General features: G+C 48.1%; 1 pseudogene and 1 gene segment (V, D, J or C); both read right to left on the bottom strand.

The window, feature by feature from the left end:
* Nucleotides 1-629: 629 nt before the first annotated feature.
* Nucleotides 630-15,999, bottom strand: LOC137166529 (uncharacterized; annotated as a pseudogene).
* A 2,105-nt stretch (nucleotides 16,000-18,104) lies between these two features.
* On the bottom strand, nucleotides 18,105-18,852 carry LOC137166528 (immunoglobulin heavy variable 6-1-like). The segment is given in 2 exon segments: nucleotides 18,105-18,541; nucleotides 18,759-18,852. Coding segments are annotated over 2 exon segments (483 nt in total).
* Nucleotides 18,853-27,131: the final 8,279 nt, after the last annotated feature.

Genomic DNA, 27,131 nt, shown 5'->3' with positions numbered 1-27,131 from the left:
CTGCCTTTAAACTGTGATGAATATGCAGTGACAGTCAGGGATGAATTAGTTGGAGTTGGCCCTGCTTTGAGCAGGGGGTTGGAGTAGATATCTCCTGCGGTCCCTTCCAACTCTATGATTCCATGACCTTCTGAGGTCCCTCCCATCCCTAATCTTCTATGACTCTATGATTCATCCAAAACATTCATTTTATTATTGGTTTTTATTTTATTCTTTTTTATTTTATATGTTATTTATTTTATTTTATTCTTATTTTAAACCCAAAACATTCATTTAATTTCCCAGACTGTCCCTCAGTGGCGTTTATTGCTACTCAGATGTCGCCACTGCTGGGAGAAGCTTTAGAAAGATGCTTTTCCTGAAGATGCCATAGACAAGAGGGATCTAATGCAGGGAAGCAAAGAGCAGGGTGACATGGTCAAAGTGATGGGCGAGGGAAATGATCTTTGCAAGGAAGTGCTGAGTGGTCGAGATTGCTTACATTTTCTTTCTTCCAATTATGTTTTTAATGTATAAAGTGGTGGGTTTTTTTGGAGGGCGGCTTGGCTACGCATGTGAATATCAACTGCGCCATTGAGAAGCTGCTTCCCTTTTTTTGTACAGTCCCCGCTTTGCTCTCTGTTGCTGTGTCACTGTCTGGCACAGTAATACACGGCGGTGTCTGCGGCTGTCAGGGCGCGAAGCTCCAGGTACAGTTCATTTTTGGCGTTGTCGGTGGTAATGGAGATGCGGCTCTGAAGGGAGGGGATGGAGCCGGTGGCGGAGTAATACACATTGATGTAGCCCACCCATTCCAGGCCTTTGCCAGGAGCCTGTCGGATCCAATGGCAAGCGTAATCTTTACCCGCAATGGAGAAACCAGAGACGGTGCAAGTCAGCTTGAGAGATTGTGAGGGCTTCATGACTCCAGGCCCAGTCTGAACCATCGTCACTTCAGAGAGGACACCTACAAAGGCGATACAGAGTATATTCACGAAAAGGCCACTCTGTAAGGAGTTAATTCCTTTCCAGCACCCCTGAAGAAATAATCCTCCTCATAATAAATTACTCAGTTTCCCTGCAGCCTCTCACACCCACTGGATACTCACAAGTTGTCAGGGAAAGAAGAGGAAGCAAAATTAGAAACAGCTGTTTCATCTTTCCCCCAGGACGTAGGACAGAAGTCGTCTTCACTGGCAATTAATTCCGCTCCGGTAGTTAATAACAGAGGGATTGCTATTTAAGGCAAGAAAGCCAGAGAGGTGAATTTGCATGAAGATTTCTCCGCCCCCTGTGTCAGACATGAAAAGGAGCTGAGAACTAGCACCTGCCAGGGTGAAATTCATTCGGAGGCAGAGGGACCAGCGAAAGCTGGAGGCTTCATCTAAGTCCTACCCCTTCTCCTTTCTTCACAACCCTTTCCGCAATGCAGGACAAGAAATATGAGTGGATTTACTGTCTCTGACGTGTATTTCTCTGTAATAATGGATGAGCTCAGCCAACATGAAATATGGGCACATGTGGAAATTTTACCTTTCACATAGAAACTCATCGGATTTTCTTACTTTCTCTCAGGTCATTCTTCTTCATAAGGCTGACGTAAATGTAGAGCAAGAACTATAATTTTACAATTTAACTCAGTTCATTAATAAAGTATACCAGAACTCAGCTGAGATTTTCAAAAGGGCTTGAGGGAAATAGATGTCCAAACCACGTTCAGATTTTCTGTAAATTCCTGCCCGCGGTCAGTTCATTGCTCTATAATGTCACTGTGCAGTTGTATCACCCGGATCGGAGCCAGGCGCTACATGTATATCTTTCCCCCAGCTTCTGCCTATTCCGAAGACATGGGGAGGAGAAAGAGATCGCACCCAAAGGATCTTGGGAAATAAGAGCTGTGTGTTTGGTCCCAGTTAACTCCGATTAACTCTGATCATGAGGAGCGTTTCCCTCGGAATCAGTGGGAAAATCCCGCTGTCCAGTCAAGAGACCTGGGTTTGCTTCTCCTGCCTCCCTTCCCACAAAACCACCATTGTCCTCCTGCCGATTCTTGCTTCTCCTTCTGTGGAAGCTTTCCTGGGGAATGTTGTCTTGCTGTCAAGGGAGCACTCACAGCTGAACTGGGGACTTTACAGAGGCTGGTTTTAATAAGTAGGGAGGACTGGCAGTGGGTAGCCCGTCTGGAAATGTTCCCACCAGCGGGGATAGGAACTTTCTCTAAAGCCCCCATACGGTGTTGGGGCACCCAACAGAAGAAGATGTCCCTGTACAATCCTCGCCATGCAACTCCACCAACCTCCCCTGTGTTTTTCCTTTCGATGTATATGGGTGCTGGGGGGGAGGGGGGAACCCAACAGCTGGTTTGTCTACATGGACAACTAGGCCCCAGCTAGCTGGAGTGTGAATCGATCCCGCTCTAGGTTAGACCACAGCAGGCCTAGTGCGGGGTAGATTCAGACACCAGCTAATTGTGGGTGCAGACCAGAGAGTGGAACCGGTCTCCCAGTGCGGTGCAGAATCCGCTTCCCCTTTTTGTGCCGGTCCCGCCTTGTCTCTGTGTCCCTGTGACTCCCGGGCACAGAAATACTAAATTCAAGACATATCATATCTTCTGCTTCCACCCATTCTGCAAGGCCAGGAACATTGTCAAAGAAGGAAATTAGGTTGGTTTGGCATGGTCTGTTCTTCAGAAATCCATGCTGTTTGCTCCTTGTAACCTTCTGATCCTCTATGTGCTGACAAACTGATGGTTGCATTATTGGTTCCAGTATCTTCCAAGGTATTGACATTGGGCTGACTGGTCCATATTTCCCCAGGTTCTCTTTGTTTGACCTTTGGCCGATAGCTGCTATGTTACCCCTTCTCCAGTTTTCTGGAATCGCCCCCAGGTTCCGTCAGTTTTCTCATGATGATGATGCTATTCATTGGAGGGATTGTAGTCTAGAAACTAGAGCCCTGGGCTGTGAGTCTAGAGAGCTGAGTTCTGTTCCTGCTTCTGCCACTGGCCTGCTGGGTGAACTCTGGTAAGTCATTTCTCTGAGACTCAGTTTCCCCTTCTGTATAAAGAGGGTTGTTAATACTTACCTCCTTTGGTGAAGTGCTTTGAGACCTACTGGTGCAAAGCACTAAATTTATATATTACTACTACTAACAGCTACGTTTTCAACGTGTGGTGTCTCTCTCTTAATACATCTGCAGAAAATATACAGCATGGATAATTTTTCACATGTAAATTGTTTTCTTTTTTAACTTCCTCTACATAAATTTGCAGGGGTTAATGGCGAAGACTTTTGAGAGGGGAGAAATTACAAAATAGCAACGAGCTGCCGAAAACTTTAGAGCAGTAATTTCAGGGGTCTGGTTCCCAAACCTCTGCTTGGAGAACATTGGTCGGTTCTCTCTCAGCTTCAAATAGCCCTGATTGCATCTGCTGCTGCTTCAGTTGTGTAGCAATACCGCCCCCCTGTGACTAAACACAACGTGTAGTTTGTGTTTATCTACATGTAGGCCCCCTGTACTTCAGGGGCCTTGGAACTTGATTGGGAGTTTACAGTTGGGAAGTCCTGGGAGACTACAACTCCCATGGTGCCTTGGGGAAAAAGGAGACAGACTCTTCCTCTTCCAGAGAGACTGGGAATAGCACATGGGGGACTCCATTTTGGTGCTGGGGTGGAGTGCAGCCCAGGCTGGAAGCTGCTGGCTGCCTGCTGCCGGCTACTGCCTGCTGCCGGAGTCCCAAAGCTGCTGCTGAGCGTCTGCTGGAGTTTGATGGAGCAGGGAGCTTCGGAGGTTGGTGGCATTGCCCAAGCCAGGGCAGGGACTGAGCCTGGAGCTGCCTGCGGTGGGCCTGCAGTGAAGGTGGTGTGAGTGCTCCCCCACCCCATTGTTTGGGGCAGGGCGTGTAAAGGAAGGGGCACTGCAGAGAGACTTTCACTGGGCCTGAGAAGAGGCAGAGAGAGAGTCCCTTCAGGCAGGGCCAGGACTGCAGACATTGGGTTGGGCCAGCTCCAAATCTCCAGCTTGATCCCTGGGCTGACCTGGTACACTGACCCCACAGAGTGCTGTCTGTCTGCTACTTCAGATCTGCAAGCGTGCCCACGCCAGCCAGGGGTCAGGGCTCTGAACTCTTGGGGAGTTCACACTCTGCAGGTGGGGTAACCAGTGGCAGTATAAATGCCAGTTTAGACAAGTTTCATTTGTTTTCATGCTATTTTTATTAATTGATGTATTCAGCTGCCCTGTGGTAATAGTGATGTTTAATTTCAGTCTGTGGTGCCATATTTCTTTAATGTGTTAAGTAAAGTTGTGTTAACTCTAATTTAAGTATATTGGATGTTTAGTTTGCATAAGTGCAATTGTTGTTAGACCTGTCTCAGATTATTATTATTATTATCAGACTAGGTTTAGTCCTGGAAGCTCCCAAGGCCCGCTATTGAGCGTGTCCAGGGGCCAACCAGGTGGAGGCACTGCCAAGTTTAAATTCCCTTAAAAGTAAAGGGACTGCAGCAGGGGGGTGGACAGAGGATTCCCACCTATCCTACATCACCGCTGGGATACTCAGGATCTCCTTTGTTGTTAACGTGTAGTCCTCTTTGCATTTCCTTTCCGTTGACAGTGCTGTTAGCTGGGAAATCTCATCAGTCTGAGTTAATCTGTGCTCACTGCTCTGGTCAGGTTCCTCTTCCCCTTTTTGTACCAGTCCCGCTTGGCTCTGTGTCACTGTGACTCCTCCGGCGCAGTAATAGTTGCCGCTGTCTCCAGCTTCCATGCCTCTCATTTCCAAATACACCTCGCTTTTAGAGGTGTCCATGGAGATGGTCAACCGGTTTTTCAGGGACTCCGCGTAGCTTTTGTCATCATTCCAGTACACAAGGCACAACCACTCCAGGCCTTTCCCCGGGGGCTGTCGGATCCAGCTCACCCAATACCCGTAAGTAGTGAGAGAGAATCCAGACACGGAGCAGGTGAGTCTCAGGGTCTGTGAGGGCTTCACCTGGCCTGTCCCGCTCTGCAGCAGTTTCACCTGGGAGCGGACACCTGCAAAGAGCAAGGAGAAATCTCAGGCACAGAGATCACCAGCGGCGGGCTGTGCAGAGAGGAGAGACTCCTCCGTCCGAGGTACTTACATGCTGCAATAGCCAAGAGAAGGAGAGAGAGAAGCAGCGTTTTCATCTTCCCTCTAGGAAATCAGCAGGACACAGGCGCCAATTCCCAGCGGGAAGGAACTGGGTTTGGCTGTCGGAGGGATGGCTGCAATAAAGAACGGAAACCGTCTGTATTTAAGAGGAAACAAAAGAACCATTTGCATCCCGGGCCGTGCCATGCAAAGCACTGGTAAATTAGCTCTCTCTGTAGTCCTCACATATGAGGAGCCTGTCGAGCCGTCATGTGCCAATGGGCCATGTACAGATGGTTATTGTGGAATCATCTGGTAACCCAGAGCAAGTAGATAGTGCCCTGGTGCTAGGCGCTGCACAGACACATAGTTAGAGGCAATCCCTTGGTCAGGAAGTAACTCCTTAAACCAGATCTATCCATGAGATGACCTATACACAAGATAATTCAATGTTAGGTACCCAATCATTTTGTTAATATTAATATTATCACTACGGCCAGACAGGCCTCTTAGAATCATCTACTCTGACCTGCAAAATAATAGAGGAAACCTCTGATGATGCTAATGGTGCCATTAGGTATCGAAGGGAGTGTGGCTGCGCTCTGACCTAGGGATTTAGAAGACCTGGGTTTCTTTTTTGGCTCTGCACATGGCCTGCTGCATGATACTAGACTAGTCCTCTCCTTTATAGAATCCTAGAGTTGGAAAGGACCTCCTGAGGTCATCTAGTCCAACCCCTGCTCAGAGCAGGCTAACCTCAGCTAAACCTCCCCTAGCTCCTGCCTCAGTTTCCCCATCTGTAATAAGAGAGAGAGTATGACTTCCCTCCCCTTGTAAAGACCTTTGAGATCTAAGGATGAAACCTTACTATTATTAATAATAGCGAATTTTGAAATGTGTGGTGATTATCACTTATCAGGTCTGTCAGGAGTATTCGCCACGGACCAGCTCTACATAGACTCATAGATGTAAAGATGAGAAGGGATCATCTGGATCATCTAGTCCGACTTCCTGAATACTGCAGGCCACACGCACCCACTCCAGAAATAGACCCCTAAGCTTTGACAGAGTTACTGAAGTTTTCAATTCAAGGTTTGAAGACTTCAAAATACAGAGAATGCACAATTTATCCTAGTTTAAACCTGCAGCTGACCCAGGCCCCATGCTGCAGAGGAAGGCAAAAGAAAACAAAACCCGAGTATCTGCCAATCTGACCCCGGGGGAAATTCCTTTCTGACCCCAAATCTTGCGATGCGTTACACCCTGAGCATGTAGGCAAGACCCTGCACCCCTAAACCAGAAGTCTGGGAAAGATTTCTCTGTAGTAACTCCAGTCCCTCCCCATTTAGTGTCCCATCACCAGCGGTTGGAGTTATTTGTGGCTATCAATCGCAGATCAGCTCCATGCCCCTGGAGGAAATTTCATCATCCCATCCCCTCCATTAACTTATCAAACCAGTCGTGAAGCCAGTTAGGTTTTTGCCCCCACTGCTCTCCTTGGACGGCTGTTCCACAACCTCACTCCTCTGAGGACTTGAAGCCTTCGAGTGGGAATTCGGGATAGTGTCTCAGGGTGTTTGTGCAGGATTTGGAGTCACCCGGGACTGCTGTGTCCCTCACCCCTTCTGAAACTGAGGTGTAAACAACCCCCCATTGCTGCACGCTCTTCCAAAGATGACTCCCCGCCCCCTGTCTGCCCCTCTGCACTAGAGCTGAAGGAAACAGAGCTAAAACCCCTCTGATCATGAGGAGCGTTTCCCTGGGAATCAGTGGGAAAATCCCTCTGCGCAGTCCAAGAGACCTGGGTTTACTTCTCCTGCCTCTCTTCCCGCGAAACCACCATGTTCCTCCTGCTGATTTTTCCTTCTCCTTTGGTGGAAGCATTCCCTTGGGGAATGTAGTCTTGCTGTGAAGGGAGCGGTCACAGCTGAACTGGGCACTTTACAGAGGCTGGTGTTAATAAGTGGGGTGCACTGGCAGCGGTTAGCCTGTCTGGAAATGTTCCCACCAGTGAGGCTAGGAACAGTCTCCACATACCAGCGTACAGTGTTGAGGCACCCACAAGGATTCAAGGCAACCCCTTTCCACACAATTTACCTGTGGAACTCCTTGTCGCAGGACATCACGAAGGCCAAGATTTTAAAAATAGAAATGCCACTTTTATCCTTAGATTGTGTTCATCTACAAACACACAAAACAGCTATTTGTGCTGTAGTGCACACTCTGGGGAAATGAGGATTCACTTTGTTACAGTCAACGTGGATTATTGTCCTCTCACTCCATTACTTGTTATATTTCATAGCGTAACACGTGTAAAGAAAAACCAGAGACACATACAGGGCTGACATTTTACAGGAGGTCCTAGATATATTGAGCACACATGTTTACCGTGGCCTTGTGACTTTTGGTTTTGGAGGAGGCAGACATACACTTTATCACCTGGAAGGAACACAGCTAGTTTGTGTGCTTGTGTACTCTGAACACAGTTCGGTTCGTTATTATTTTTTTTAACAGGAGAATTTTCCCCTAACTAAGACGCCCACATCCCTCAAAGAACTCAACGGGAAGAGAGTCGCTGGCTGATTGCAAGAGTCATTAACATCTGCCCCTTCCATCGCAGCTGGGAAATGGCTGCACTTGGGTAGAGGCAATGGAGAATCACGTCTGGAGTGCCCCAGCTATTACCACTGGGCGCGGTACCAAGGATCTCCCTGCACTGCTGAAAAACCGCTTCCCCTTTTTGTACCAGTCTCTGCGTTGCTCTGTGTCACTGTGTCTCCTTGCTGCAGTCTAGAGAGCTGAGTTCTGTTCCCGCTGCCACTGGCCTCAGTTTCCTGAGCCTTCGGAGCTGCAGAGGGATGTTAATGGTTCTTTTGGTAAAGTGCTTTGAGACCTACTGGTGCAAAGCACTAAATTTATATATTACTACTACAACAGCAACGTTGGCAACGTGTGGTAGTCTCTTAACACATCTGCGAGAATATACAGCATGGACAGTTTTTCACATGTAAATTCTCTTCTCCTTTAACTTCCTCCAGTTAAATTTGCAGGGGGATTAATGGTGAAGATTTATGAGACTGGACAAATTAGAAGAGAGAGATGAGCACTGGAAAACTGAGAGCAGTAATTTCAGCGCTCTGGTTCCCAAAACTCCGCTTGGAGAAGCTTGGTCGGTTCCCTCCGGTTCTAACAGCCCTGATTGCATCTGCTGCTGCTTCACTTGTGTAGCAATACCGCCCCCCTGTGACTAAACACAACGCGTAGTCCTCTTCACATTTCCTTTCCTTTGACAGTGCTGTTAGCTGGGAAATCTCATCAGTCTGAGTTAATCTGTGCTCACTGCTCTGGTCAGGTTCCTCTTCCCCTTTTTGTACGAGTCCCACTTTGCTCTGTGTCACTGTGTCTCTTCTGGCGCAGTAATAGGTGCCGCTGTCTCCAGCTTCCATGTCTCTCATTTCCAAATACACCCGCTTTTAGAGGTGTCCCTGGAGATGGTCAACCGGTTTTTCAGGGACTCCTGATAGTATTTGTCATTATCCCAGTCCATACCGCACAACCACTCCAGGCCTTTCCCCGGGGGTTGTCGGATCCAGCTCACACCAATCCCATAGTAGTGAGAGAGAATCCAGACACGGAGCAGGTGAGTCTCAGGGTCTGTGAGGGCTTCACCTGGCCTGTCCCGCCTGCAGCAGTTTCACCTGGGAGCGGACACCTGCAAAGAGCAAGGAGAAATCTCAGGCACAGAGATCACCAGCGGCGGGCTGTGCAGAGAGGAGAGACTCCTCCGTCCGAGGTACTTACATGCTGCAATAGCCAAGAGAAGGAGAGAGAGAAGCAGCATTTTCATCTTCCCTCTAGGAAATCAGCAGGACACAGTGTGCCAAGTCCCAGCGGGAAGGAACCGGGTTTGGCTGTCGGAGGGACGGCTGCAATAAAGAACGGAAACCGTCTGTATTTAAGAGGAAACAAAAGAACCATTTGCATCCCGGGCCGGGCCATGCAAAGCGCTGGTAAATTAGCTCTTTCTGTAGTCCTCACATATGAGGAGCCTGTGGAGCCGTCATGTGCCAATGGGCCAGGTACAGATGGTTATTGTGGAATCATCTGGTAACCCAGAGCAAAGTAGATAGCCCCCTGGTGCTAGGCGCTGCACAGACACATAGTAAGAGGCAGTTTGGTCGGGAAGTACCTCCTTAAGCTAACTAGCTACTATTCATCCATCCAATCTATGAGATGACCTATACACAAGGATGTTTCAATGTTAGGGACCCAAATATTTTGTTAATATTAATTTTATCATTATCGCTAGACAGGCCTCTTAGAATCATCTACTCTGTCCTGCAAAATAATAGAGGCCACCTCTGATGATGCTCATGGTGCCATTAGGTATCGAAGGGAGTGTAGCTGAGAGGATAGCGCTCTGACCTAGGAGTTAGAAGACCTGGGTTTCCTTTCTGGCTCTCCCCATGTCCTGTTGGGTGATACTGGGCAAGTCCCGTCTCTTCCCTATCTCTTGCCTCAGTTTCCCCCTCTGTAAAAAGAGAGAGAATATGACTTCCCTCTCCTTTTAAAGACCTTTGAGATCTACTGATGAAAAGTTATTAGTATTAATAATAGCAAAGTTTGAAATGTGTGGTGATTATCACTGAACAGATCAGTCAGGGGCATTTTTGCCATGAACCAGCTCTATATAGACTACATAGATATAAGTTTTAGAGGGAACCATCTGGATCATCTAGTCCAACCTCCTGAATATTGCAGGCCACAGAACCTCACCCACCCACTCCTGAAATAGATCCCCAGGCTCTGGCTGAGTTACTGAAGTCTTCAAATCCTGGTTTAAAGACTTCAAAATCCAGAGAATGCATCATTTACCCTGGTATAAACCTGCAAGCGACCCATGCCCCATGCTGCAGAGGAAAGCAAAATAAAACCAAACCAAAACCTAGGGTCTCTGCCAATCTGTCCTTGGGGAAATTCCTTTCTGACCCCAAATCTTGTGCTCATTTAGACCCTGAGCATGTGGGCAAGACCCCGCACCCTCCAACCAGACATCTGGGAAAGATTTCTCTGTAGTAACTCCAGTCCCTCCCCATCTAGTGTCCCATCACCAGCGGTTGGAGTTACCTGTTGCTTGCAATCGCACATCAGCTCCATGCCCTTTTAGGCAATTTCATCATCCCATCCCCTGCATACATTTATTGGGCTCAGTCTTGAAGGCAGTTAGGTTTTCTGTCCCTACTGCTTCCGGTGTTGGGGCACCCAACAGAAGAAGATGTCCCTGTACAATCTTCATCCTGCAACTCCACCAACCTCCCCTGTGTTTTTCCTTTCTATCTATATGGATTCTAGGGGGGGACCCAACAGCTGGCTTCTCTACATGGACAACTAGGCCGCAGCTAGCTGGGGTGTGAATCGATCCCTCTCTAGCTTAGACCACAGCAGGCCTAGGGCAGGGTAGATTCAGACCCCAGCTAATTGTGGCCACAGACCAGTGAGTGGAACCGGTCTCCCAGCGCGGTGCAGAATCCACTTCCCCTTTTCGTGCCAGTCCCACTTGGGCTCTGTGTCACGGTGTCTCCCGGGTGCAGAAATCCATGGGGGTGTCTGCAGCTGTCAGGACTAAATATTCTCTAGGCCATCGTCTCTAAGCACCTGCCTATCTTTGAAAATCAGGCACGTGATCTTGACAATGATATATACAAACAAGTATCTTTATTGGGAATGTTTGCCTGAAATTATGTTTTTTTATGATTGAAAAAGGATAAAAGGCAAAACCTTTCCACACGATTTACCTGTGGAACTCTTTGTCACAGGACAACATCAGGGCCAAGATTTTAAAAATAGAAATGCCACCTTTGTACTTAGATTGTGTTCTTCTACAAACACACAAAACAGCTCTTTGTGCTGTAGTTCACACCCAGGGTAAATGAGGATTCACTTTGTTACAGTCAATGTGGATTATTGTCCTCTCACTCCATGACTTGTTATATCTCGTAGCATAACACGTGTAAAGAAAAATCAGAGGCACATATAGGGCTGACATTTTGCAGGAGGTCCTAGATATATTGAGCACACACGTTTACCATGGCCTTGTGACTTTTGGTTTTGGAGGAGGCAGACATGTACTTTATCACCTGGAAAGAACACAGCTAGTTTGTGTGCTTGTGTACTCTGAACACAGTTCCGTTCCTATTTTTTTTTTAACAGGAGAATTTTCCCCTAACTAAGATGCCCACATCCCTCAAAGAACTCAATGGGAAGAGAGTCGCTGACTGATTGCAAGAGTCATGAACATCTGCCCCTTCCATCGCAGCTGGGAAATGGCTGCACTTGGGTAGAGGCAATGGAGAATCACGTCTGGAGTGCCCCAGCTGTTCCCACTGTGCACGGTACCAAGGATCTCCCTGCACTGCTGAAAAACCGCTTCCCCTTTTTGTACAGTCCCTGCTTTGCTCTGTGTCACTGTGTCTCCTTGCACAGTAATAGGTGGCCGTGTCTGCAGCTGTCAGCGAGCGGAGCTGCAGGGAGAACTGGTTCTTGGAGGAGTCTTGTGTGATGGTCGTTCGGCTCTGCAGGGAGCTGGCGTAGTTAGTGGACCAACTGCTAGGTCTGTAGTAGATGCGTCCTATCCATTCCAGCCCTTTCCCCGCAGGCTGCCGGATCCAGTCCCAGGTGACGCTGGTGCTAGAAACCGAGTCTCCGGAGATGGTACAAGTGAGTGTGAGGGACTCCCCGGGTTTCACCACTCCCGGCCCCTTCTCCTGCAGCTGCACTTGGGAGAGGACACCTGGGAAGGAAAACCAGAAATGAATCAGTCATCCCGGCTCCTATCCGCTGGGAGTGGGGATCATGTGAAAATTCAACACTCTGATACCGTGCCTAAGGGAGTCAGGCACCCAACTGCCACTGAATTCCATTGGGATCCCGGCACCTCATTCCCTTAGGCTCCTTTGAATATTTCCTCTTCTGAAGTCATTGTAGCCAGGAAGCCTCCTCCCCCCTTACCTGAAAGGGCGTCCAGCACGAAGAAGAAAAGCAGGGGCAGGTTCATATTGAAGGAAGGTGCAGACCGTCCCCAGCAGGCAGGACCGGGCAGTTCTGTGTCTGGGGAGAGTCTCAGGCTCCTACCATGCGGGGTTGTATTTAAACAGGAACCTCTGCGGCAGGGATTTGCATGCGGGTTTCCCAGCGTGAATATAAATGATGACGGGATGTGAGTTCTGTCTACACACGGGGATCTCTGCCTGGGACGCGTGTCCCCCTGAGACAGTGAGTTCAGCTCAGCAGGTTGTGTGTGTGTGAACTGTTCAAAACCACTTTAGGTCTTTGGACAGCCAACCACATTTTAAATAACTAGAACATGGCCATTTAACACTCTTCAGGGTCTTTGACATTCTCGGCCAAGGAGAAGTGCTGGACAGCACCTCCTTAGCAATGAAGGATATTGGGAGAAGAGAAATTCTACCTGTTCTGTTGTGGTTTGGCTGGTATTTCAAAAGAGCCCAAGGGAGTTAGAAACCCAAGTGCCATTGAAATGTAGTAGGATTGGGGCGTTTAATTCCCTTGCACCATCTCTCAAATCCTATCCCCCCGCGTTCAGTGGAGATTTATCACACTGTTAGCAAAAGCACTTCATTGTACTGTACAGTCTTACATCCCTTTCTAGTTCATATGGGCATTATTCAAAGCAGCTGAGTGGAATGGGAGTCCCTCGGTTAATGTGAATGTGCTTTGGCTGATCTGAGTTAGTGCAGTGAGATCTGCTGCCTTGTGCAGACAGCAATTTTCGGAGAATATCCCCCCTCCCCTTTCGTTCAGTGTGGTACCCGATGTCCTCACTGCCACGGGCCCGTGGAAGAAATGACAGAGGCTCATATTCTGTATGAGATCTGACCGGGGAATGGTTATTTCGGGCATCTCCTTGCAAGAAGGTATTTCCGAGCTTGAGTTACCTTTCCGACCCGTGGTGCCCCTGGAGTTATTGTTACTGATCACCAGCACTTTGCTGTAACGCCAGCCGGCAAAGAATCATTCTTGTTCTTTACACTCCTGTCGTTCTGAGCCACGTAGACAGTCCTGTTCCTCTTCCTCCCCGTCTTTGTGAAGTGTCCTGGCGTTTGTGTTCTTTGGTGTTAATACAGCATCCAAGCTAAACTAAGTGTTTTGTAAAACAAATACAAAGAGACCTTCCTGCTGTCTGTCTCTCTCTCTGTCTGTCTGTCACCATCACCACCTACTGTCTGTCTCTCTCTCTCACTCTATCTCTTTCTCTTTTCAGGCCTCTATTTTGTTGTTTCCTAGCCCTCTCAATCTATAATGCCTTTGTACTCTCAATACCCTTGAGAGGTAGGGCCGTGCCATGAAACCCATGTGCTATACGGGAAACTGCGATGGAGAAAGAATAAGCCTCCTGGCCAATATCACACAGCAAGGCTGTGGGTGCTGGATGGGATGGAAAGTTGGTTGCTGAGGCCCAGGCTAGCGCCTGACACTGGATTCTGCTTCCTCTCAGAGCCATGGTGCCTGCACTGTCCATCTCGCGTCTCTGGCGACTCAGCTCTCTGGGTTCTCGTACTGTGGTGTCTGTGCAATTTCTCAAAACTCTAAAGCGGACACATCACCGCACTTATTCCATGTAACGTTATTTCTCTCTCAGGCGTGTCACACCGCTGCCTGAGCATCTTCAAAAAGAAGAAGACCGGAGAATTTCAAAGGATTCTGGGGGATGATAGCAGCCCAGCGCCCAAGGATTTTCTCCCACATTCAGGTGCCTAATTCCTGTAGGTCCCTTTTGACACCCTGACCGAGGTGCACTCCTGTCCCGAAGTCTCCAAAAGAGCCTGAGAGCCAGTTTTTAAAAAGCTCATGGGCACCTGGTGGGATTTTCAAAAGCACTGAGGCGAGTGGGCGAAGGGAGGTGTGTAAGCCCCAGAATGCTCAGGGCTCTGTTCCCTGCAGGCTAGCTAGAAGTCATGAGGGGGTAATTAGGAGCAGCTGAGGCCAATTAGGGACCAGCCAGGGGCTTGATAAAAACCCTCTGCTCCAGACAGACAGGGGAGGAGGTGCCGTGCCGTGCCGTGCCGTGCCGTGCCGTGGAAGGAGCACAGTGTTGCATGGAAGAGTCGAGGAGTCCTGAGAGAGGTACTGGGTCCAGGAGGAGAAAACCCGCCCCTGACAGGACTGAGATACTCCCCCAGGCACAGAGGCCTGGGTAAGGAAGCCCAGCGCAGTCCAGCCAGCAAGGAAGCAGGGCTTGACAGGCCAGAAGGACCAAGGGGGGGAAAATTAGCTCAGGGGGAAAAGACAGCAACTGCGAGCATGGTGCCAGCAGCTCATAACTGCTACTCACAGGGCCCCTGGGCTAGTAGCTGGAAGAGTGGGCGGGCCCAGGTCCCTACCCCCTCCCTGGGGAGATGGGGTCACTGGTGACGCCCTGCCCCATGACAAGAGGGAGAAATGCGAGACCCACTAGGGTGAAGCCGGCCGTTGGCCCCGTGCTGACAAACTGACGATTGAATTATTGGTTCCAGTATCTTCCAAGGTATTGATGTTGGGCTGACTGGTCCATAGTTCCCCAGGTTCTCTTTGTTTGCCCTTCGGAAGATCGCTGCTATGTTCCCCCTTCTCCAGTTCTCCGGAACCGCCCCCAGGCTCTGTGAGTTTTCTTGTGATGATGATGCTACTCATTGGAGGGGTTGTAGTCTAGAAACTAGAGCCCTGGGCTGCGAGTCTAGAGAGCTGAGTTCTGTTCCCGCTACTGCCACTGGCCTGCTGGGTGAACTCTGGCAAGTCCTTTCTCTGAGCCTCAGTTTCCCCTTCTCTATAAAGAGGGATGTTAATACTTACCTCCTTTGGTGAAGTGCTTTAAGACCTACTGGTGCAAAGCACTAAATTTATATATTACTACTACTAACAGCAACGTTTGCAACATGTGGTATTTCTCTTAACACATCTGCAGAGAATATACAGCATGGACAATTTTTCACATGTAAATTCTTTTATCCTTTAAATTCCTCCAGTTAAATTTGCAGGGGGATTAATGGTGAAGATTTATGAGATTGGACAAGTTAGAAGAGAGAGATGAGCGCTGGAAAACTGTAGAGCAGTAATTTCAGCGCTCTGGTTCCCAAAACTCCTCTTGGAGAACATTGGTCGGTTCCCTCCGGTTCCCACAGCCCTGATTGCATCTGCTGCTGCTTCACTTGTGTAGCAATACCGCCCCCTGTGACTAAACACAACGCGTAGTCCTCTTCACATGCCCTTTCCTTTGACAGTTCTGGTAGCTGGGAAATCTCATCAGTCTGAGTTAATCTGTCCTCACTGCTCTGGTCAGGTTCCTCTTCCCCTTTTTGTACGAGTCCTGCTTGGCTCTGTGTCACTGTGTCTCTTCTGGCGCAGTAATAGGTGCCGCTGTCTCCGGCTTCCATGCCTGTCATTTCCAAATACACCTCGCTTTTAGAGGTGTCCATGGAGATGGTCAACCGGTTTTTCAGGGACTCCGCGTAGCGTCTGTCATTATCCCAGTACACAATACACAACCACTCCAGGCCTTTCCCCGGGGGCTGTCGGATCCAGATCACACCAATCCCACTAGTAGTGAGAGAGAATCCAGACACTGAGCAGGTGAGTCTCAGGGTCTGCGAGGGCTTCACCTGGCCTGTCCCGCTCTGCAGCAGTTTCACCTGGGAGCGGACACCTGCAAAGAGCAAGGAGAAATCTCAGGCACAGAGATCACCAGCGGCGGGCTGTGCAGAGAGGAGAGACTCCTCCGTCCGAGGTACTTACATGCTGCAATAGCCAAGAGAAGGAGAGAGAGAAGCAGCATTTTCATCTTCCCTCTAGGAAATCAGCAGGACACAGGCGCCAAGTCCCAGCGGGAAGGAACCGGGTTTGGCTGTCGGAGGGACGGCTGCAATCAAGAACGGAAACCGTCTCTATTTAAGAGGAAACAAAAGAACCATTTGCATCCCGGGCCGTGCAATGCAAAGCACTGGTAAATTAGCTCTTTCTGTAGTCCTCACATATGAGGAGCCTGTCGAGCTGTCATGTGCCAATGGGCCATGTACAGATGGTTATTGTGTAGTCACCTAGTAACCCAGAAAGTAGATAGTGCCCCGGTGCTAGGCGCTGCACAGACACATAGTAAGAGGCAGTCCCTTGGTCAGGAAGTAACTCCTTAAACCCGATCTTTCATCTGTCTATCTATGAGATGACCTATACACAAGATAATTCAGTGTTAGGGATCCAAATATTTTGTTAATATTAATTTTATCACCATGGCCAGACAGGCCTCTTAGAATCATTTACGCTGACCAGCAAAATAATAGAGGCCACCTCTGCTGATTCTAATGGTACCATTAGGTATCGAAGGGAGTGTGGCTGAGAGGATAGCGCTCTGGAATAGGGAGTTAGAGGACCTAGGTTTCTTTTTTGGCTCTGCCCATGTCCTGTTGGGTGACACTGGGCAAGTCCCGTCCCTTCCCTATCTCCTGCCTCAGTTTCCCCCTCTGTGAAAAGGGAGAGAATGTGACTTCCCTCTCCTTGTAAAGACCTTTGAGCTCTACGGATGAAACATTATTACTATTAATAATAGCAAGGTTTGAAATGTGTGGTGATTATCACTGAACAGGTTAGTCAGGAGCATTCACCATAGACCAGCTCTACAGAGATTCATAGATGTAAAGGTGAGAAGGGATTATCTAGTCCGACCTCCTGAATATTGCAGGCCACAGAACCTCCCCCACCCACTCCTGAAATAGACCCCCAGGCTCTGGCTGAGTTACTGAAGTCTTCAAATCCTGGTTTAAAGACTTCAAAAGACAGAGAATCCACCATTTACCCTGGTATAAACCTGCAAGCGACCCATGCCCCATGCTGCAGAGGAAGGCAAAAGAAAAGAAAAGAAAAAACCAGGGTCTCTGACAAACTGACCCCAGGGGAACATACTTTCTGACCCCAAATCTCGCGATGTGTTAACCCCTGAGCTTGTGGGCAAGACCCTGCCCCAAACCAGACATCTGGGAAAGATGTCTCTGTAGTAACTCCAGTCCCTCCCCATCTAGTGTCCCATCACCAGCGGTTGGAGTTACTTGTTGCTTGCAATCGCAGATCAGCTCCATGCCCTTTTAGGCAATTTCATCATATCATTCCCTGCATTAATTTATTGGGCTCAGTCTTGAAGGCTGTTAGGTTTTCTGCCCCACTGCTCCCCTTGGAATCTGTTCCAGAACCTCACTCCTCTGAGGGTTAGGAACCTTAATGTGGAAATGGCAGGACTAAATATTCTCTAGACCATCATCTTTAGGCACCTCCCTATCTTTGAAAAATTGGCAGGTGATCTCAACAATTATATCTAAAGGCAAGTATCTTTATTGGGAATGTTTGCCTGAAATTGTGTTTTTTTTATAATTGAAAAAGGATCCAAGGCAAGGCCTTTCTACACAATTTACCTGTGGAACTCCTTGTCACAGGATCTCATCAGGGCCAAGAGTTTAAAAAGAGGAATGCCACTTTTATCCTTAGATTGTGTTAATCTACAAACACACAAAACAGCTCTTTGTGCTGTAGTGCACACCCTGGGTACATGAGGATTCACTTTGTTACAGTCAATGTGGATTATTGTCCTCTCACTCTATATCTTGTCACATCTCGTAGCATAACACGTGTAATGAAAAACAACAGGCACATAGAGACTTTACATTTTGCAGGAGGTCCTAGATATATTGAGCACACACGTTTACCATGGCTTTGTGACTTTTGGTTTAAGAGGCGGCAGACGTACTTTATCACCTGCAAGGAACACAGCTAGTTTGTGTGCTTGTGTACTCTGAACACAGTTCAGTTCCCTTTTTTTTTTTAACAGGAGAATTTTCCTCTAACTAAGATGCCCACATCCCTCAAAGAACTCAATGGGAAGAGAGTCGCTGACTGATTGCAAGAGTCATGAATATCTGCCCCTTCCGTCACAGCTGGGAAATGGCTGCACTTGGGTAGAGGCAATGGAGAATCACGTCTGGAGTGCCCCAGCTGTTACCACTGGGCGCGGTACCAAGGATCTCCCTGCACTGCTGAAAAACCGCTTCCCCTTTTTGTACCAGTCCCTGCGTTGCTCTGTGTCACTGTGTCTCCTTGCGCAGTAATAGGTGGCCGTGTCTGCAGCTGTCAGCGAGCGGAGCTGCAGGGAGAACTGGTTCTTGGAGGAGTCTTGTGTGATGGTCGTTCGGCTCTGCAGGGAGCTGGCATAGTTAGTGTACCAAGTGCTAGGTCTGTCGTAGATGCGTGCTATCCATTCCAGCCCTTTCCCCGCAGGCTGCCGGATCCAGTCCCAGGTGACGCTGGTGCTAGAAACCGAGTCTCCGGAGATGGTACAAGTGAGTGTGAGGGACTCCCCGGGTTTCACCACTCCCGGCCCCTTCTCCTGCAGCTGCACTTGGGAGAGGACACCTGGAAGGAAAACCAGAAATGAATCAGTCATCCCGGCTCCTCTCCGCTGGGAGTGGGGATCACGTGAAATATCAACAGCCTGAGACCGCGCCTAAGGGAGTCAGGCACCCAACTGCCACTGAATTCCATTGGGATCCAGGCACCTCATTCCCTTAGGCTCCTCTGAACATTTCCTCTTCTGAAGTCACTGCAGCAAAGAAACCTCCTCTCCCCTTACCTGAAAGGGCGTCCAGCACAAACAAGAAAAGCAGGGGCAGGTTCATATTGAAGGAAGGTGCAGACCTTCCCCAGCAGGCAGGACCGGGCAGTTCTGTGTCTGGGGAGAGTCTCAGGCTCCTACCACGTGGGGTTTGTATTTAAACAGGAACCTCTGCGGCAGGGATTTGCATGCAAGTTTCCCAGCATGAATATAAATGATGACGGGGTGTGAGTTCTGTCTACACACGGGGATCTCTGCCTGGGACACGTGTCCCCCCTGAGACAGTGAGTTCAGCTCAGCAGGTTGTGTGTGTGTGTGAACTTTTCGAAACCGCCTATGGCCTTTGGACGACGAAGTGCATTTTAAATAACTAAAACATGGTCACTTAACACTCTTCAGGGTCTTTGACATTCTCGGCCAAGGAGAAGTGCTGGACAGCACCTTCTTAGCAATGAAGGGATATTGAGAGAAAAGAAATTCTACCTGTCACTTTGCTCTGACGCCAGCCTGCAAATAATCATTCTTGTTCTTTACACTCCTGTCATTCTGAGCCACATAGACAGTCCTGTTCCTCTTCGTCCCTATCTTTGTGCTGTGTCCTGGTGTTTGTGTTCTTCCATGTTAATACAGCATCCAAGCTAAACTAAGTATCTTGTAAAACAAAAACGAAGACACTTTCTATCCATTCATCCATCCATCCAACATCCATCCATCCAATCTTACAAGCATTCCGAATTCACACTTTTCTGCACATTTATTTGTCGTAGGGGGAAGGTGATCTCACCCTGAGCAGGAAGGATTTTGCAGGAATGTTCTGTTGCTGCTGTGTGAAACTTGGTTCCTGACTGAATCAGTAATAAGTCCAGCATCACCAGAGATGGTTCTGAAAGCCAAGTCGATTTGCAGGGAAACAACATGGGTGTTTACATGAGCTGAGGCAAACTCATATAAACTCAGCTCCTGGAAACACCCGTAGCTCATCTGGTTTACGTGGCATTGGACCAGTTTACACCAGGGAGGGATTAGGGTCCAACAGTCTCTTGTGGCTGGGTGGGACATGTTTATAAGGACATGGAGATGCAGAGCAGAAAGTTTTCATGAGAAATCGGAAGGCCGAAGTGGCATAAGGGAGGCAATAGAGAAGGGACGGGGCTAATTTAAAATAATTTCACCTGTGTGATTACACTAACTCAGAACCCACAATCAGAAGGAGAAAACAGATGGGTTAGACACAACAGATCCTGCATCTTGCCGGGGGGTTAGACTAGATGACCCTTGTGGTGGCTTCTAACCCTGTGGCAGGGTCTGAGCTGACTCTGGGCAGAAAGGATGTAGCATGAAGGCTCTGTTGCCCCGTGTCACTCAACTCCTCGTCCTTTGGGAACGTTGGAAGTTTCTAATCCATTAGCAAATGCAACCGAGGTCTAACTGGTTTTTCTTCCTCTTTTCCAGGGGTCCGCTCAGAAATCCAGCTGGAGCAGTGGGGAACAGAAAGAGTGAAACCCACAGGACGAGGAGTTGAGAAGGCTGGAGCATTTGGGTAAGCACAATGGGCTAGATTTTCAAAGGTATTTAGACACCCAAAGATGTAGGCAGGTGCCTAACTGCTATTGAGAGCCAAAGGGAATTAGACATCTAACCTGCTAGCTGCTGGTTGAAAGTTTAAGCACCTGCTTAAACATTTTGCTGTATTCCATCCGCCCCGCCCAGCAGCTGTGGGCAATGGAGCCCCAAGCAAGCAAACAAAACACCAGCAACTTACATGGTGGAACAGCCAAAAGGGAAAGAGAAACAAACCGTGAACTCATATTATTTTGTGAGCGAGCCAAGGGGGTGGGGCGGAATATCAGTCACAAAGGGTCACTTCAGATTCTGGTTTGTGACTGTGAAAAATGCAAGGGCATTTGTATTGAAACAGGAAAGTTGATTCAGTGATTTGCATGCAGGTTGCGCACTGAGGGTGTAAGAGATGACCAGGGGCTGGCAGGGGGAGTTGTACTTAGATGAGGATGCCCCCTGGGATATGTCTGAACCTTACAGTAGGGAGAGAGAGCATTTAGATGTGCCTGAGGGGTGGTCTCTTTCTGCTCCCCAGATCTGCAGGAATATTGTACGGCAACAGGTGCTCAGAGCAGAGAGTAAACAATGCTTTATATCCCCCCGCAGTTTGATTCTATTTTATTTATTGCACTGAATATACTTCCCCCCCACCAAAAATGATTGTGTTAATAAGTATCTGTTACCTGCTGTCTATAAATATCCAGCATTATTATTGTGAAGAGCAGCTGTTTTAGGCATTTCGGGCAGGGCCGTTTTAAAACCTTCGTAGGCCTTAGGCACACCTGCCTTCATAGGTCCCCCCCCGACCAAAATAACTAATTTGATTTTAAGCTATTACTAAATAGTTTTTTTAAATAAAAATAAAAAAATATATATAAAATGTTTTTCCGTAGGCCCTGAAAGTTTCGTAGGCCTTAGGCACTGTGCCTATTGTGCCTAATGGATAATATGGCCCTGATTTTGGTGGAAATAAGGAATCAGTATAGCTCTCGGTTGTGACCTCCAGCATAACACAGGGCAGAGAATTTCACCCAATGATTCCCACAGCAAGGTTGGACTTCTCTTTCTGCTGGTCGTCTCTCTTATAAAGAGAAGTCCAGTCTTTGCTGGTGGAATCACAATGCACTAAACACAAGGGTTTGTTCCCTTTTTCTCCTCCCGGTATTTGTAATGGTGTCAACTGCCGTGTCCTCTCTCACACAGTAATATGTGGCGGCGTCTGTTGTGGCCAGCGATCTCAGCTGCAGGGAGAATTCGTTCTTGCTGGTGTCTCTGGAGATGGTTGCTCTGTCTTTGACAGACGGGGCATAGACGACTTCTCCATTAAACCGAATGCCTCCCATCCATTCGAGTCTCTTCCCTGGAGGGTGTCGAATCCAGCTCCAATAGTAACCGCTGGGGATGGAGTAACCCGACACGGCACAGGTCAGTCTGAGGGTCTCTCCGGGTTTCACCTTTCCTGGACCATGCTGGGTCAGCTGGACTTGAGAAAGGACACCTACACAGTACGCATTGGAGAACTTAAAAAAGTGAATAGTTGATCGATCGATCTATGTAAATTTCCTGCACAGTAGCTCTCCATGTGTCTCTTTTATTTCTCCATCCTTCTCTCTAGAGCATCTTTCTCTCTCCATTCTCTGTCTGCCTCAGTATGTTTCTGGGGATGAAATTCTCAAAGCCCCCTTTGGGGCTAGGATACTAAATTCCACTTAATTTTAATGAGACCAGGCATTTAAAAACCCTTACATAGCTTTGAAAATCCCAGCCTAACGCTGTTATTTGGACCAGAGTTCCGTTATCACCCAAGGAAAACTTACATGATGTGATGGCCAATAGGAAAAGGAAAATTAATAATGGCTTCATTGCCTTCTGTGTTTTCAGTCTGGAAATTCACTGGTGCTGTCGATGGGCAGACAGACACTGCGTCTCCTAAATGCAGCCGTTTATGAGTGGAAGAGGAAACCAGTAATTTGCATGCAGGTTTCACGCAGCTGGTCTCAGACGTGGAAGGGAGACAGAGACATATCCGTAGTTGTTATTGTTTCTATTGGAGTAGTGTTAGTGGTTTTACAGACACATAGTAAGAGACGGTCCCTGCCCACAAAAATCTCTCAAGCTATGCTGGCAAGAAAGGTAGCATTATTATCCTCATTTATAGATGGGCAACTGAGGCACAGAGAGGTTTAGGCTGGGAGGTTCAATGCACTCAACTCCCAATGAATCGCGCAAATCCTTTAAGGTCCTATCAAAATCCCCAGTTGAAGTGACTTGACCAAAGTCACTCAGGGGGTGTGTGCCAGATCTGAGAATTGAACTGAGCGCTCCTATTCAGTCAGTTCCGTGGCTACACAATAATCCTTTCTCCAGCTTTGGTTTACTTCATTGGAAGAAAGCTGCACTTTAAAAAATATTCAGCCTTATCCTCCCTTTTCTACAATCTAGAGATGGGAAGCAGTGGGGCTCTTGTGTAATGTTCTGAGCTCTGGAGGGAAAGGGGTGTCTAGCAGGGTAGAAAAGTGGGGAGCTGAATTCAGGACTCCTGGATTCCCACTTAGGGGAGGGGAATCAAGACCCTTGGTTCTGGTCCCTACTGTCAGAGGTGAATGGGGTCTAGTGGGTTAGAGCAGGGGAAGGGGAGTCCTGGGTTCTCCTTGGAGTTGTGGGTGAAGAGTGAGGTGCGGTGGTTATGAGAGAGGGGACTGGGACTCAAGATGGAGATCATAGCCCCCCTCCTTCTGTTAGATTTACTCTAGGGCATTGCAATGAACTGGTGTTGCTCCGAAGCTTCAGGATGACGAGCAGTGTTTTTGTTCCAGCATAAATCATGGTGTGGAGCTCATTTTCACACAGTAATAGATGGCGGAGTCCGCAGCTGTCAGCGAGCTGAGGTGCAGGGAGAACAGGTTTCGGGAAGAATCTCCAGAGACAGTCACCCTGCTCTGCACAGCGGGGTTGTATTGAGTAGTCCATGAAGACCCACTAAACTGCCCCTGTCCCAGCCATTCCGGCTCTTTCCCTAGGGGCTGGCGGACCCATTCCCAGTAGGGGTTAGTGACTGAATCACCAACGATGGTGCAGGTGAGCGTGAGAGATGCAGAAGGTGTCACGACTCCTGGGCCCGATTCTACCAGCTGAATCTGAGAAAGGACGCCTGGAAGAAAACAAAGGGTTGCATTTCTGTTAAAGCCGGTCTCATATTTTCCATCAGCACTTTTTTTTTCTCCACTGATGGAACCTTGCTTTCCTTTGAGTAAATGCACATTTTCACAGAGCACGTCTGTTTTCTTCAAAACAGTTTGATTTTTTGGTCAGAAAAAAGAAAACCAGAGAACCCAACATTTTACGGCAAACACGAACCATTTTTGGTTTTTATACAAAAATCGTTCGTTCCCAAGTCGCAAAAAAACCTGAAATATTTTGGGTTCATGGGATTTAATTTTCTTTATGAAAATCTGAAATGTTCTGGCTTCCACCCTTAGCCAAAAGGTCTTCAGTCTTCCCTTGCCAAAGCCAGAAATATTTTTTATTTGGCTGAAACGTCTACATTTGCTGATTTAAAAAAAAATCCGTCATTTATTTTTGCTACCACGCCGAATTCCTTCACCAACTCTGTATCTTTTTCCCTCCCCACTACTGAGAGATACTTACACACTGGAGTGGCCAATGAGGAAAGGAAAATCAATAACAAATTCATATTGTTGAATTAGAAAGGAAAACTTCCCTGTTGGAATCGCCAGTTCGGTATCCAAGGAGAGGCTGATGTTCCTAGAACTAGAAGTTGATATTTAAACCGGAACCCCCAGAGCCGGGATTTGCATGTGGGTGTCACCCAGCAGGGATGGGAGATGAAAGGTGCTGGGGGGGGGAGCGGGGATGTCTGGACATGGCTGTATCTTTCAGCTGATAGATACATGGGGATCTTCCCTTGAGACCTATCTGTGCCACTTGGTCTGGAGACAAGAAATCAGCTGCTGCCGTGGGTTCATAGAACCGAGAGACCACTATGGTCATTAGCTCTGATCTTCTGCATAACTCAGGCCAGAAAATTTCACCCACTGATTTGATTAACTGATTAATTAACTACGATTGCTACCTAATGCCTCCGAGCCCGAGTGCTGGAAGAGGACCTCATTGTGCAGCGTAGTCTGGATTCACAAAGCCTGTTAATTTCTGGAGAATTATTTTTTAGAAAGAGATGTCCATTCTTGCCTTGGTTCCATGGACAAAGAATTAATGAAGAGTTTGTCTAGGAAGAGCTGAAGATTTTATGACAAAGGCCTTTTATTGCAGCCTAGCGTTCTGTGAATATGTCCTATAAAATGTGGTCCCCTTTGGGACAAGCCAGACCCCAGAAAATATGTTAAATATAGCCCTATTTGGTTTTCCCATTATGGGGCAGGCTAAAGGCAGAGAGAGCATCTAAAGAGGAAGGCTGGTATTGGGAGAACTGAGTTCAGGTCCTAGTGTGGCTTCTCTCTCACGCTTTTTCTGTGACCTTGGTCGCATCACTTCATCTCTGTGTGCTTTATCTCTCTAAGATCTGTATTTGGCCCCCATCCATTCCTATAGTAGCTGAGCGATTTATAGCCCATCCAGGCCTCGGTCTCTCTGCTGCGGCTGGCAGTGAAGGGCCGGGTCACACCACAGGGATATTATAGATTTTAAGGATTTTCAAAAATGTGTCGGTGCCTGGGACCAAATGTTTAAAGGTATTTAGGCTCCCCGCGGAGTTTCAAAAGCATCAGGGGGCCTAATACCCATTGAAATATCCATGAAGGAGGTCTGTGTCTCTAGGGTCACAGCCTAGCCTCCACAGGGCCCTACTTCTCCTTCATCGCCTGCCTCAGTTTCCCTGACTGTCATATAGGGCTCATGAGGCTTCCTGACTTCACAGCTTGGTGGTGAGGACAAATCAATGGCTCTGCTTTTTGGAAATGTTCTGAACCTCTCTGCTTACACCGTGAGATGAGAGGATTTTTCACTGGGAGGATGAAGTGCACAATTCCCACTTAAGGTAGATGTCTAAACCCCTGTAGGCTCCTTTGAAAATCTCAGCCAGGATTCCTTGGAGCAGGACCCGGGCCCTCAATTTTTAGAGGGGCAAGTCCTTATCCTAAAACACTCTTGGGGAATGTGAGAGTGTGGGGGAAACGGGAGACCCCCCCACCGCTTCTCTCTGTGTCACAAACTCCCTTTTGATTTAATCCTCTCTTTCTATTCCTTTCTCTGTCTTTCAGTTACACAACCTCTCTCTTTCTTTCCGTCTGTTACACACCATCTGTCCAGCTCTCTGTCACACACTTCCTCTTTGTTGCACTATGTCCCATGCTATGTCTCTGTTTCCCTCTGCCGCTTTGTGTCTGTCTGTCTCTCGTTATCTCTCTCTGTCACACTCACAAAGCAGGGAGGTTTTTTCAGGGTCTCTGAGTCACTGTGGGTTACTGTGTCCCACTGCTGTGTTTGATGGCACAGTAATAGGTGCTACTGTCCGCTTCTCCCGGGTTGTTCAATTGCAGGTACACTTGGTTTTTTGCTGGCTCGCGGGTGATGCTAATCCGCTGTCCAAGAGCTGAATTATAATCTGTGCTCCCTCCGCCCCAAAGTACCCCCATCCACTGGGGCGGTTTTCCAGCTGGCTGCCTGACCCAATTCACCCCATAATCAGTGACTGAAAACCCGGAGACGGTGCAGGTCAGTCTGAAGGTCTCCCCTGGTTTCTTGACTCCCCCATCTGACTCCACCAACTTGATCTGGGAGTAAACATCTGTAGGAAAGAAAGGACACAGGGTCAATATGTCTTGCACTGAGACTGGGATCCTCCAAGGGTCTCAAGGGACTGGGGCTCCCATTGAAAGCCACTGGGAGTTGGGAGACTGAATGTCAACTGATTTAATTGAGGGAAGGCATCCAAAAACCCCTTGAAATTCAATGGAATCTGAGCACCTAAATACCACTGAACTCCCTGTGAACCTAACTCCCTTAGGCATCTGTGAACCTAACTCCCTTAGGCGCCTTGGAAAATCACAGCAGGAATCCTTGGCGAATTAATTCTCTCAGGCACTTGAGATCCAGCCCTTACATGATGGGAAGAACAGCAGGACAGCGATGGATATGCTGGTTCTCATGTCTCCCAGGGCAAAAATCGGTGCTGAAATGCAGGCTCGTATGTCAGCCACCTGAAGTGAGACACGGCAACACCCGTCCCCCGCCACCTGTGTTTAAACAGGGAATCGACTGATGCAATTTGCATGCGGCGTGTGAGACGGGGAGTAATAAATAGGGCTCGATTTTCAAAAGAGTTCAGAAGAGCCAGACCCCCAGTTGGGGTCGGTCAGCTGTCACTCCTTTGGAGTTAATGGGCTGGACCCCTTCTGGTGACCAAATCCCCAGGTGATGTAAATGGGCAGATTTGAATTTGAGACAATCCGGCCATTTTGCCATCTAGTGTAAACTGGCTGTACTGGAGTCAATGGCCCAGATCCCCAACTCGTGTAAATCGGATGTCAATGGAGTAATGTGGGTTTACATCCGTGGAGGGTCTGGCTGATTTCACTGCATTTTAATATCTGAGATACAAAAGACCAAGCATGCCACACCGGTGGATTTCTGCTGCAAATTTCATGGGAAACTTTACTCCCACTCTCAACGCTCAGTAACTCAGGCCCGATGCAAAGATGGTTGAATTCAATTAACGGTGTTTACATCAGGGGCTGATCTGGCCCAAGAAATCCAGTGGAGTTACAGCGAATATACACCATCTGGGGAATCTGGCTGTAGTGAAGTGACAATGGTTTACACCATCTGGTGATCTAATACAGAGGACTGTAGAAT

Source organism: Emydura macquarii, unplaced genomic scaffold, assembly GCF_026122565.2.
Source record: "Emydura macquarii macquarii isolate MOO-44397 ecotype Brisbane River unplaced genomic scaffold, CSIRO-AGI_Emac_v2 contig_2866, whole genome shotgun sequence".
In the NCBI taxonomy this organism is placed as follows: domain Eukaryota; kingdom Metazoa; phylum Chordata; order Testudines; family Chelidae; genus Emydura; species Emydura macquarii.
This window is presented reverse-complemented; position numbering and strand designations above follow the sequence as displayed.